The 13608-nt window shown below is 34.1% G+C and overlaps 1 protein-coding gene across 1 annotated transcript; it reads left to right on the top strand.

Moving 5' to 3' along the window:
• Nucleotides 1-650: 650 nt before the first annotated feature.
• LOC139819222 (fatty acyl-CoA reductase wat-like) lies at nt 651-7462 on the top strand (the record flags this gene model as incomplete). Its single annotated transcript, XM_071788416.1, has 9 exons — nt 651-878; nt 954-1076; nt 1256-1381; nt 1501-1646; nt 2410-2519; nt 5045-5240; nt 5813-6052; nt 6179-6436; nt 6517-7462. Coding segments are annotated over 9 exons (1518 nt in total), but the record flags the coding sequence as incomplete, so codon positions are not given.
• Between the last annotated feature and the right edge of the window lie 6146 nt (nt 7463-13608).

Here is a 13608-nt window from a genome sequence, read left to right as displayed (position 1 = left end):
AGTCCTTTCTTTAACTGCAAATATCTCAAAATTGCGATATGATAGAACAATTTGGCAAGCGGGATCGTATTCAGCGTTTTTGTTCTTGTGCTTTTTTTTTATTGAACAGTATAATATTTTTAAGATAATTGATGCTATTTAATGTTCAATATTCTTAAAATGTCTTTGAAGCTAGTATTTGACTATTATTTGTTCTTTCTCAGAATATCCTACCAAAGGATATCCTGAGGATTAAATTGAGATGTCTACAAAATTTTAATAATATTTATTTTGGATGTTAATCTTGAATTTTCAAAGAGCATTTTCAAAGAACATTTTATGCTATCTGGTACATATACTGATACAGGGTGTCATGTAAATAATATGCGGACCAGTGTTTGTGAGCAGGTAGAGCGGGTAAAACAGAATCGAAAAGTACTTTACGTTTTGTAAGCTTCTTAATAATTAATGAGAAATTAATTAATAAGATAACGCGAATCACACAGGATGCGTTCGTGCGATTCGACGAGAAGCTGCAGCTCAACGTTCACATTGTTTAGGCGCGTGGCGAGGCATTGCCATTGGAGGAGGAGCACTAAATAAATAACAACGGCTATACATAAACTACATTCGTGAACAGCCATTGTTATTTATTAAGCTTTCGCTAATATTTCGCGCGTAGCAACGTGATACCCTGTATATATACATACACGTACATACGTAAATGTATACCACTTTGTTATTTTGTTTTATATATAGGCGGTACTGGTTTTGTTGGAAAAGTCTTGATTGAGAAACTGTTACGAAGTTGCCCCGATATCTCAACGATATATCTGCTAATACGTTCAAAAAAAGACAAATGTCCCAAAAGCCGATTGGATGAAATGTTTAAGACACCTGTGAGTATCTCGAAAAGGACATCGAAACATGATGTACATTTGTAAATGATTGTTATTCAAATATGTAATCCATAGCTTTTTGACCGAGTAAAAAAAGAAGTACCCAATTTCCGCAAAAAAATCGTACCGATTATAGGCAATCTCGTCATAGAAGACTTTGGATTGTCAGAAAGTGACAATAACACTCTGATAAATCAGGTAATTAATTCCGATTACTCATTATTATATCGCCTATACTACTACATTTTAATACAATAAAAATGTATTGCATATTTAAAGAAGCACATATATTTTACATATATCTAATTATGATTATCGATGCAATTAGAAATAAATTCTATACGTTCTTCTACTTAAAGCATGTATATTTATTATAGGTATCCATAATTTTTCACTTAGCAGCAAACGTACGGTTCAACGAGAACATCAAAAGTTCTACGATAATAAATGTTAATGCTACCGCTACCATCTTAAAACTTGCAAAGCACATGCCAAATTTAAAAGTAATTCCTTTATTTAATATGTGTTCTAATAATAATAATAGACAAAAATTATTTATATTTTGCAATTTTCATTAATTTTAAGAAAGAAACATTAATTACGCTTAACGTTTATCTTGCAGTCGTTTATTCACGTGTCAACAGCTTATGCGAATTGTCATGTGGAACATATTGAAGAGCGATTCTACTCGTATCCCATTAATCACAAAGACCTTATTATGTTCACACGTTATTTCAACGAAAACGTAATTGAGAAAAAAATATCTAGGTAATCCTTTGATGCTCAATATAATAAAATAATGGTAATTGTATAGATGGGGGGGATCACCTTGGATGACCTTGATATTTTAGTATGTTGTCAAGGTCACCCTCCTGAGTAACCTTCAGAAGGTTTTAGCCCGCGCTCGTTATTCGTTAAAAAGTTATTAACAAAAAATGTTTCAAAAATATAGCAGCTATTTTGAGTATTGGAAGGCATAAATGACTAATATATATGTCGAAATAGTTCACGCATACACTTTTCACGCAAACCGAGGTTCACGCACACCCCCCCCCGTGCTTTCGGGGGAGGTGCGGTAGTCCCGAAATAGTTCACGCATACACTTTCCACGCGAACCGAGGACTACCGCACCTCCCCCGAAAGCACGGGGGGGTGTGCGTGAACCTCGGTTCGCGTGGAAAGTGTATGCGTGAACTATTTCGGGACTACCGCACCTCCCCCGAAAGCACGGGGGGGGTGTGCGTGAACCTCGGTTTGCGTGAAAAGTGTATGCGTGAACTATTTCGCCATATATATTAGTCATTTATGCCTTCCAATACTCAAAATAGCTGCTGTATTTTTCAAAATTTTTGTTAATAACTTTTTAACGAATAACGAACGCGGGCTAAAACCTTCTGAAGGTTACTCAGGAGGGTGACCTTGACAACATACTAAAATATCAAGGTCATCCAAGGTGATCCCCCCCATCTATACAATTACCAAAATAATTTATGATATATTAATAAAGACAGATAAACTATTGTTTGACTAGAATCATTTCACGATGGCCGAATACATATACATTCACAAAAGCGATTGCGGAAGACCTTCTTAGAGACGAGAGCGGAGACTTGCCAGTAGGAATATTTCGACCTGCAATAGGTAACAGAACAATTATAAATTAGTAGATATTTATTAATTTGGCTTCCTCATAGAGGAAGCAATTTACAGGTTTCTACTTGCACACTTAAAAACTATAAGAAAGCAATATGCACACAAGTTTCTACTTGCTCACTTAAACAAGTTTCTACTTGCACACTTAAAAACTATGAGAAAGCAATGTACAAGTTTCCACTTGCACACTTAAAAACTATGAGAAAGCAATGTACAAGTTTCCACTTGCACACTTAAAAACTGAGGAAGCAATGTGCAAGTTTCTACTTGCACACTTTTTTTATGAATAGAGTATCATTAAAGATAGATTGGTGTTGTATTTGGCTTCATATCTCAAAATTTGCGGAAATTAGAGCAATCACGTAAATTTTTTTTAACCTTTGTTGTGCACACCTCTTCAAAATTACGTATTGTGCACAGGGGGTCTATTAGACCCCAGTCACTTAAGGGGTTAGTACACTGTGTTTCAGGATAATTTTCAAGAATTAATTTCCAACAAAATATTTATGAAACACCAGTAATTTTTTTTATTATGTTCTATACACATTGAAGAACGTGTCAAAATTTTGTTGCCCAAAAAAATATATAACTCGTCGAGTTAAGCCGCTTCGCGCATTCCTATGATTTTCTGATGGTGTACATGATTTCGCGAAAACCAGTCGTCTGAAACAAAAATAAAAAATATGCTCATTATCTACATTGTATTGGCTTTCGGCTGACGGAGCATTTTATTTTTTTTTCATTTTTCTCGTCGCCAAAAATGAAAAAAAAATAAAATGCTCCGTCAGCCGAAAGCCAATACAATGTAGATAATGAGCATATTTTTTATTTTTGTTTCAGACGACTGGTTTTCGCGAAATCATGTACATACACCATCAGAAAATCATAGGAATGCGCGAAGCGGCTTAACTCGACGAGTTTTATATTTTTTTGGGCAACAAAATTTTGACACGTTCTTCAATGTGTATAGAACATAATAAAAAAAAATTACTGGTGTTTCATAAATATTTTGTTGGAAATTAATTCTTGAAAATTATCCTGAAACACAGTGTACTAACCCCTTAATTGTTTATTACAGACGTACAATTCGTTATTTTGACTCAAACAAAATTGCTGGCTATTGTTCAAAGCTTCCAAATTAGGTCTAATAGGTTTCATTAATATCTTGCAACATAAAAGAATTATAAATGATATGTTAACTAAACTACCGAAAAATGGACTTTTTTCACTAAAAAATGCATAAAAAATTCAATTTTTAATATTTGTACGTATTGTACGTATTAGAAAGACTCGTTTGAAAAAACGTTGGGGTCTTTCGACCCCGTGTGCACAACAAAGGTTAAACAAAAATCGGTAACCTCTTTATTATTAGCAATTTTTATTAATTTTATTATATTCTTCAATTTTTTTACCCTTATTTTATATATAATTCTTTAAACTTTAATTAATCAGTTTTTGAATTATAGAAATTTCAGTAAACTTGGCTGTTTCTTTTTAACAGAAATTGGTAACTAATCAACCAAATCCAAAACTAATCTTAACGAATTATATATGAAATAGGGGTAGAAAAGACTGAAGAATATAATAGAATTAATAAAAATTGTTAATAATAAAGAAGTTACCAATTTCTGTAAAAAAAAAAAAAAAAAAAAAAACAGCCAAGTTTACTGAAATTTCTAATAACTCAAGAACTAATTAATTAAATTTTAAAGAATATTATATATGAAATAGGGGTAGAAAAAACTGAAAAATATAATAGAATTAGAAATAGATCGATATCTCAAATATTGAGAACGCTATAGCGTAAAACACGCTTTTCTGAAAAATAAAAATCCCCTTAAAATCCATATCGGTCAACGAATTTTAATAAAATTAGATGAGAACATACTTTCTATGATACTCTATTTGTGTGCAAAATTTCAACCCGGTATCTAAAAAATTGTAGAAGTAGATGCGTGTACAAAAAATGCGTACACACACACACACACACACACACACACACATTTCCGGACATTTTCTACTAATATGATTTCTCGACATTTTAGAACATTCTAAATCTATTTCCTTTAAAATTTCGAAAAAAAGTTTTTTTCACCATCACAATAAAGCTTTTTCTATGAGGAAGCAATAGCAGTTTTATTGCTAAAGAATTTACTAAATACTAGACACTACAGACGCGCGCTACGCGCGCGCTATTTATCTTTAACATTTCACTATTAACCCTATTATACACAACTGTCAAAATATACAATGACAGCTGCAAATGAAGTAAGCGCAGCAAGAGAACCAATCGGCATCGCGGAAAAGCGGCAACAATAAACTTCACATCTCCTTTTTAGAAGAGGAACATTTATATTTAATAATTTTCAACTGCTTTACATAATTATGTGCTGTAAAATTCTACAATTGTAATATAATAATGAACAAGATGTGTGTGCGCGCGCGCGTTTAGCAAACAATAAGTTTGATTCATGTGAATCTACATAATAAGGAATAATTAAGATTTTTTTCAGTTTTATCTAGCGCCAATGAACCTTTTGTCGGATGGATGGAGAATATGTTTGGGCCACTAGGCCTTATAGTACCTTCGCTACTTGGAATCACAAGATTTTATCATTATAATCCCGATTTCAGAGCAGATATAGTGCCCGTTGATTTTACAGTAAATGCATTAATCGCTAGCTCATGGGAAGTCTTTAATCAATTCAGGTATGATCAGGTATTTGACCAACATATTCATCTCCGTAGCTAATTTACAAGAAATTTTATTTCTACTATTTTGAACATTGTCATTAGATAATGGCATAACAATGGGTCAACCTCATAAATTGTTTAGATTATTTTTTAGACATGATTTTTAATAACTTATTATATATTAAAATTATTTCTTAATGCTTGTAACAAATTAACATCATGGAGGTATAACAATTAAATATGAAAGTTAATAGACCAAAAAAGTAAAAGAATTAGTATTCAGTTGCTATTATCATTTAACTGTCTAGAATATCGTAAATATTCTATAATAAAACTATTCCAAAATACTGTAGTTTGTGGAGGGAAAGGATATTTTTAAGAAGCATAAAACACTCGGACGGATATGTGTATCCTAAATACGTTATAGTTACTTACAATTAGGTATCATCGTAATCACACACACACAAACACACACACACACACACACACACACGAACATTAGCATATGATTATAAATGACTCTGATATGTGTAAAGAAGTATAATTAATGTACAACATAATTATGTTTAAATGGATTTATCTTGTAGGAGAGGCAAGGATACATTAATTTATAATTTTGTGTCACCAGTTGATGGACCTACGTGGCATAAATATGCTTATACACTTTTTGACATAAATAAGATGTATCCTCTACATAATGCCATATATTTCCCCTTAGCATTTTACTTTCAACGTAAAATACCGTACAGAATTTGCGTTTGGCTCGGTCATTTCCTTCCGGCTTTACTTATAGATGCTATAAACATATGTATGAATCGTAACCCAAGGTATCACGTAGATTTAAATATTGTTTTTATTACTTGATGTATATATATCTCATAGTTTGTATCAAGACCAAATAAAATTCTATCTTTATAATGTAAAAAATTATAATAGTTCTATATGTATTTCAGAATGTGGAAGTTATGTAAGAAGGTCGACAAATTTTCCAACGCGATCCAACCTTTTTGCAACAATGAATGGAATTTTTCCACTGACAATGTTCAAGCGATGTGGAGTCATCTCAGTGAAGATGATCAGCAATTATTTAATTTCAGCATGGTTGGATTTGACTGGACAAAATATTTAATTGATCATTATATGGGTTTACGACTTTATTTATTAAATGAAGATGACAGTAGTTTACAAATCAGTCGTATCAAGTATAGGAGGTAACAGATCTTTTTTAATTTTTGATTAATTTTGTTAGTTTAAGTTTAGTTTTTATTGATAAAAAAATCTTTTATTTTAGATTTTATTGGATTCATCAAACGTTAAAAATTATTTTTACTTTTGCCGTTTTTTGGATTGTCTGGATCGTATTTACAATTATATGTACATAACTTTTACATGTTTGTCTTACATGTATATGAGATTTTTTATGACATATAATTCGAGCACTCTGTATATATATTGTCACTGTATTGCTATCATTACATTTTTATTTCAATTGCGTAATAATAATAATAATAATATAATGATGATGATGATGACGACGACGACGACGACGACGACGACGACGACGATGATGATAATAATAATAATGATAATAATATTAGTATGAGATGATTATTGCAAATAAGCTTCTTTATTACATTTGTATTTCAAAAACATTAAATAAAGTTTTCTATTTGCAATACCGATGTATTTTGCACTTTACAATTAGCTTGGGATATCTTATATTAAAAGCACACGTTTGCGATTTTGCATTAAGCTCATTTTTTACATTTTTTTAATTTTCAGAAAAACTAATATTTAAATTAGATTTACATTTCAGCATTTTAAAGCTTATTAAATTCCTTTCAAAATAACTTACTACATTTTTCAATTATTCTGCCCATAAATGTCCGATAATCACACAAAATAGATGTGGTACCTCATAATAGGGGACTTTCCTCTAATTGTGATTGCATTAATAACGAATATACTGAAATGGAACACGAAATACAGATAACAGATTTTCCATTTTACAGAATATGAATAGTTATTTTAAAGAATGAATTACGATGCTTATATATAAACTTCAAATTACATCAATTTATAATGAACTCATTGTCGAGACGTCTTGACAATTAATCCGACCAAAACCAATGGTCGAATTGTCATAATACTGATAACCAATCGTTGTCGATTATAAAATAGAGTTTTTCTCGTCAATCAATTGGCGGAACAAACATATACCTTTCTGATCTTAAATACATAATATTGTACATAACATTGTAATAAAGCATTTTTAGCTGAACTTTATAGAACTTTATAGTTCCATCACTTGACTTTTTAACAACTATCTAAGGTCATTGCGTTTTTTAAAGATTGCATACAAATATATTCAATAATGGTAATTCTTTACAATAGGGCCCTTTCCGAATTTTGATATTTTCTTGCGGATCTCTTCATAAAAACCTTTGTCGTGACTCCGACAGTGATAATCAATCGGGGGAGCCCGAAAAATATGCACCCTATCTATTTTTTTACTTATTTTTACTTTATGTTTTTGGTAATTATGTAGTATAGGGAACCATGTCTAAACGCTAATCCGCTATCTTACCAACTAACTCCCTCGGAGTGGGAACTCGCGCGCTTTCGTTACCGTGCGTAACGCCCTCTATTAGACTCGCTCTCAACTTAATCAACAATTATTTGAGCTACCGATTTAAAAGACATTTTTATATATCGAGAGTCTCGTAAAAGTATCGCGGCTTTTAAGAAGCTATTAGTTGATACAGCGCCTCTTTTAATTATGCATCGGAGATGCAAAATTGTCAGATAATCCCGATATCGAGCAAGAAGGGGTTAATACGACGGCTGCGTCGCAGAATCTCGGCCTCAAGTGTATTCAAGAGATAATCCAATTATTACAGTTTTTGCGATAATATTCCTAATTTAATTATAATACGATATCTTTATTTCGATATAGTTTCACCGAGATTAATTACCCGCCTCAATAGAGAGATTTCCAATAAATTTGTTTAAATATATTTATCCGATATAAAAATCCCAGTGGTTTGCCAGAGGCTGGCAGTAGCGGCTCTGCCGCTTTCTCATTTATAAATTTTCCCCGCATCTTTTCCCTCACGATTAATTCCCTCGTCGGATTTTATACCGATTCCGTATCGTTCGTTGTTCCGTTGCACCGCATCGCATCCGCTGAACCGCTACGGCAACGAATGAAAGACACTCGATATAACGGGGCGAGATGTCGCGACATCACCCGATACGAGAGAAGTGGAGTTGGTGGATCTCACAATCTCACGGATAACGACGGCCGAAAAATCGACTTTTAGCTCGTATATATATGCAGTTAAACAATCGGACCAAGTACAACATATTAGGGAATTAATTAATTAGTTACGCCGGGCGTCTAACGGGGCGTCCGTTTAAAAGGTACAAGAGAGTGAGAAGCGACACGAGAAATTCGTTATCCTTAAAGTTCCTATCGAAGTACGAGGAAAGAGAATAGAGGAAATGGTAAGGGTAACCACAAACGGGAAACACATACACGGTATACGCTATTACAAAAAAAATAATAAATATCGTTAAACGTTAATTACAAATCGGCCCAGGCGGCAACGATTCCGAGAGATTCGGTGCCGCCTTGGGTTTTAATCATTTATCGTAGACATCGATAACGATAATTTTTTTTGTTTGTTAAAAGTGTTACGTGTGCGCGTGTGAGTGTGTGCGTGAACGTGAGTGCGCGCGCATGTGTGTTTTTTTATATGTATCTCTGAATACGAGTATTTCGTGTCACTTTCGATCTAGAGCAAAGTCGACGAGAGGAAGAGTTGCTTTCTGACATTTAATTGAAGGACTTTTTTTTTCTTTTGGCGTTCAAATTAAATCGCGCGTAATAAATGTATTGTTTGTCGATAGATTTCAATGTATAACAACATGTCGTTATAAAAATTTAATTGTGGAAGCGCAGTTGTGTGCTTAATTGATGCCCGGCTTTGTATGATATAACGTTAAGGTTTTAAACAAAATAAGAAGCTTCCTTCGCCAGTAAATAAATACAAAACAAAAGTTGTTTTTGTTCGACCCAACTGGCCAAATAATTAATATATTTAAAATTCACAACGTTTCAACCGCAATTTCGGTCCTTCTCAAGTGATTCATCAAGCTATGCATCCTCAAAAACCGCGTACAAAATATCGATTACGTCGCTGACATCGTGCCCTAACCACATCATGCACACGTAAAGCTAAAAAAGTGAAATAAACTCACGATAGTCAAAAAGATAAAAACGCTCAGAAGTCATAAAATAAAAAGTAAGAATAAAATTGAATTGTTAAGTTATAAATAATGTACAAAGTAAAATGAAAGGCTTACATATTCTGTGCGTCAAAACGGAAAATGAGAACGGTAGCGCAGAACGAAGAAACGTCGCAAGCCATAACTGCGAACACATCAGTACAGCGTGACAGACGAAGTCATACTAAATGACCGATACATAACAAATAAATTAAAATAGATATGTTCACAGGTGGAAACGAGCAGAACAAAAGTGTAAATTAGGTGACGCCAATCACACGGTTGTAATTCGCGGGCAGACTTTCTGTGTCTTTTTGAAGATTGATTGCGCAATCGCATTTTTTAATAAAAAACATCTCAGAGATTTCTCGTTTCTTAAAGTGTCGCTCCTTATATAAAATTTTTGGTTGTTGCCAATTGAAATCGTGGTTATGCGTGAGACGGTGTTTACTAACCACAGAATGATTATCACTATTCTTCCTAATATCACAGAAATGTTCCTTAACACGTGTCTCTAGGTGCCTTTTTGTTTGACCAATATATGCAGCGTTGCAATTAGCACAATCAATCTTATATATCAACTCCGTTTGCTTAAGATTTGGTAGCGTATCCTTCCCCCTTCTAATAATACAATCCAACTTTTTCGGAATGGTGAGGAGAACCTTAAATTCTGCATCACGCATTGTACGGCCAACACCGTCACTGAGACCCTTAATATACGGTATAGTGATAAATTTTCGAGGATCCCGGGCTGCATTGTTACTGCTAGAACTATTATTGTTGTTATGACGTGTCTGTAACTCGTTAAGCCTGATGTTAATGTACTTGTGGGGGGGAATTCACAACCCAAAATTTTGTACACCAATGCCGATTTTTGGCATTGCTGTAAAACACTGCCGACATTTTCGTACACTGCCGACAATGCTTAGTCAATACCTACAATGCCGTCAATCCTATATATAAATAATATAAAATTAAGGCAATGCCATGAAATTATCAACGCTGTCGCGTACTGCCCATTATTATACGCCAATGCCACCTCTATCAAGTTAACCCCCCCACTATTGCAAAAAAATCCGCACCTATTAAAAAATTTAGTGCTATTTATGTGCTGTTGCTCTAGTCCGGATTTTGTTGCTCAAGCCGTTTAGCAAGAAACGGCGATCGAAATGGGGGGGGGGCAGCTTATCGTCATAATAAAAAACCTATATAGAGTACTCAAATCCAAAAAACAAATACACCAGAATTTGTTGCTTTTTTGTTGCTCCAAGATAGCGTGAAAACATTTTTGAAATATAACGTTTTTTAGAAAATACGGTAAGGGAGACCGGGGCTAACTCGACACCGGGGCAAACTTGACACTAGGCTCTTTGCCAATTTAAATCTATCGTAGAAACTTGTCTTTCCTACTGTAAATGCGTCTTTATGTGCTAGTATTATCAACGGAATTTGGTAACATTCTGAGTTATAGTGTAATTTTTAACGCGACATAAGCGTTTTTGATAGTGAAAAGTAATTTTTCTGATCTTTCGAAAATGGTCTACTCTTTCATCGAGCTTTCGGGCAAAACTAAGCGACGTACAGCAAAATTTCCTTAAGCAATTTTGTACCTGAAGGAACGCTCTTTAAATGTGTACCATTAAATTTGCTTGAAAATTTTAATTAATTGTTGAAAATTGCTTTGAAAAAAATTGTGTCGAGTTAGCCCCGGTCTCCCCTACGTATATCCGAATACTTAACAGCACTATATTGACTAGATTTTAAACAACGTTATATTTCCAAAATATTTTTACGCTATCTTAAAGCAACAAAATAGTAACAAATTCTGGTATAAACGTTTATTCGATTTGAGCACTCTATATATATTTTTTCGCATAGGGAGGGGTCAGCTTGACACAGAGATTCTAGCCCCACCACATGCTAAAAAACACATATAGAGTGCTCAAATTTAAAAAAACAATACACCAAAATTTGTTGTTTTAAGATAGCGTAAACAAATTTTCGAAATATAAGGTTCTATAAACAATGCCACTAATAAATACTGCATCTTTGACCGTTATCTACGACTTCGATGGCTAAAAACTAAGTAAAAGAACTTGTTGCTTAGCTCTTTTTTGTCTTAAAATATTCTATGGACCGTGCCCTATCAGAATATGCAACTTACGATTTTGTTGCTCGCCCCTAACTGCAAATAAACAAATTATTTATTTCCGCGTCGACCGTTATCTCGTTATTGCGACTTCGATGGCTAAAAACCAAATAAAGGAATTTGTTGCTCGGCTCTTTTTGGTCTTAAAATATTCTATGGACCGTGCCCCATCAGAATATGCAACTTACGATTTTGTTGCTCGCCCCTAACTACAAATAAACAAATTATTTATCTCCGCGTCGACCTTTATCTACAACTTTGATGGCTAAAAACTAAGTAAAAAAATTTGTTGCTCGGCTCTTTTTGGTCTTAAAATATTCTATGGATCGTGCCATATTAGAGTATGCAACTTACGATTTTGTTGCTCGCCCTTAACTGCAAATAAACAAATTATTTATCTCCGCGTCGACCGTTATCTGCGACTTCGATGGCTAAAAACTAAGTAAAGGAATTTGTTGCTTGGGTCTTTTTGTTATTTAAATATTCTACGGACCGTGCCCTATCAGAATATGCAACTTACAATTTTGTTTCTCGCCCCTAACTGCAAAAAAAAAACAAATTATTTATCTCTGCGTCGACCGTTATCTCGTTATCTGCGACTTCGATGGCTAAAAACTAAGTAAAGGAATCTGTTGCTCGGCTCTTTTTGGTCTTAAAACTATAAAGTAAAATAAGAATCTTTTACTTATTGTTAGTTTTTAGCCATTGAAGTTGTAGATAACGAGATAACGGCTGACGCGGAGATAAATAATTTGTTTATTTGCAGTTAGGAGCGAGCAACAAAATCGTAAGTTGCATATTCTGATAGGGCACGGTCCATAGAATATTTAAATAACAAAAAGACCCGAGCAACAAATTCCTTTACTTAGTTTTTAGCCATCAAAGTTGTAGATAACGGTCGACGCGGAGATAAATAATTTGTTTATATTGAGGCAGGTCGTCGCATTTAGCGCGTAGGCGCACGAGCGTATCCGAATATTGCCGAGCGCGGTAGAGGAGAGGTAGCGAGTCTCGCGATCGCGCATGTTACTTCGAGTCGCTGCACGACGGTAACCGACAGAAGTCGTTTTTGTAACGTATCCACAGTATTAATCTTTTCAATAAAGGAACGCGAAGTATATTGTACATTACGTATTCTCTCTTCTCTCCACTCCACAATCCATAGCCTCATCAGTTTATTTGCAGTTAGGGGTAAGCAACATAATCGTAAGTTGCATATTCTGATAGGGCACGGTCCATAGAATATTTTAAGACCAAAAAGAGCTGAGCAACAAGTTCTTTTACTTAGTTTTTAGCTATCAAAGTCGTAGATAACGGTCGAAGATGCAGTATTTATTAGTGGTATTGTTTACAGAACCTTATATTTCAAAAACTTGTTTACGCTATCTTAAAGCAACAAATTTTGGTGTATTGTTTTTTTTTTTATTTGAGCACTGAGTTTTTTAGTATGTGGTGGGGCTAGAATCTGTGTCAAGCTGGCCTCCCATGCGAAAAAAAATATACAGAGTGCTCAAATCGAATAAACGTTTATACCAGAATGTGTTGCTATTTTGTTGTTTTAAGATAGCGTAAAAACATTTTGGAAATATAACGTTGTTTAAGATGTAGTCAATATAGTGCTATCTATTAGGTATTCGGATATACGTATTTTCTAAAAAAAACGTAGGGGGCGTCCACTGCCGTACTGCCGAGTCAATGCCGGATAAAATTCGGACACTGCCTTAGCAATGCTATGCAATACCTCCTGCACTGCCACTGCCACATGTCATTAATACCACTCCCCAACCACTGACGACAATGCCGTCAATATTATAGGCCACTGCTTACTTTTTTCAGTCCACTGCCGAAATTTTGTACACCAATGCCGACTGTGAATTTCCCCCCATGTACTTGTTAATTAATTTTGTTGGATAACAATAATTTGAAAGAATCTTTTTTATTTCG

Source organism: Temnothorax longispinosus, chromosome 9, assembly GCF_030848805.1.
Source record: "Temnothorax longispinosus isolate EJ_2023e chromosome 9, Tlon_JGU_v1, whole genome shotgun sequence".
NCBI classification, from domain to species: Eukaryota; Metazoa; Arthropoda; class Insecta; order Hymenoptera; family Formicidae; genus Temnothorax; species Temnothorax longispinosus.
Note: the sequence above shows the minus strand (reverse complement) of the source record. Positions and strands in the feature narration are given on the sequence as shown.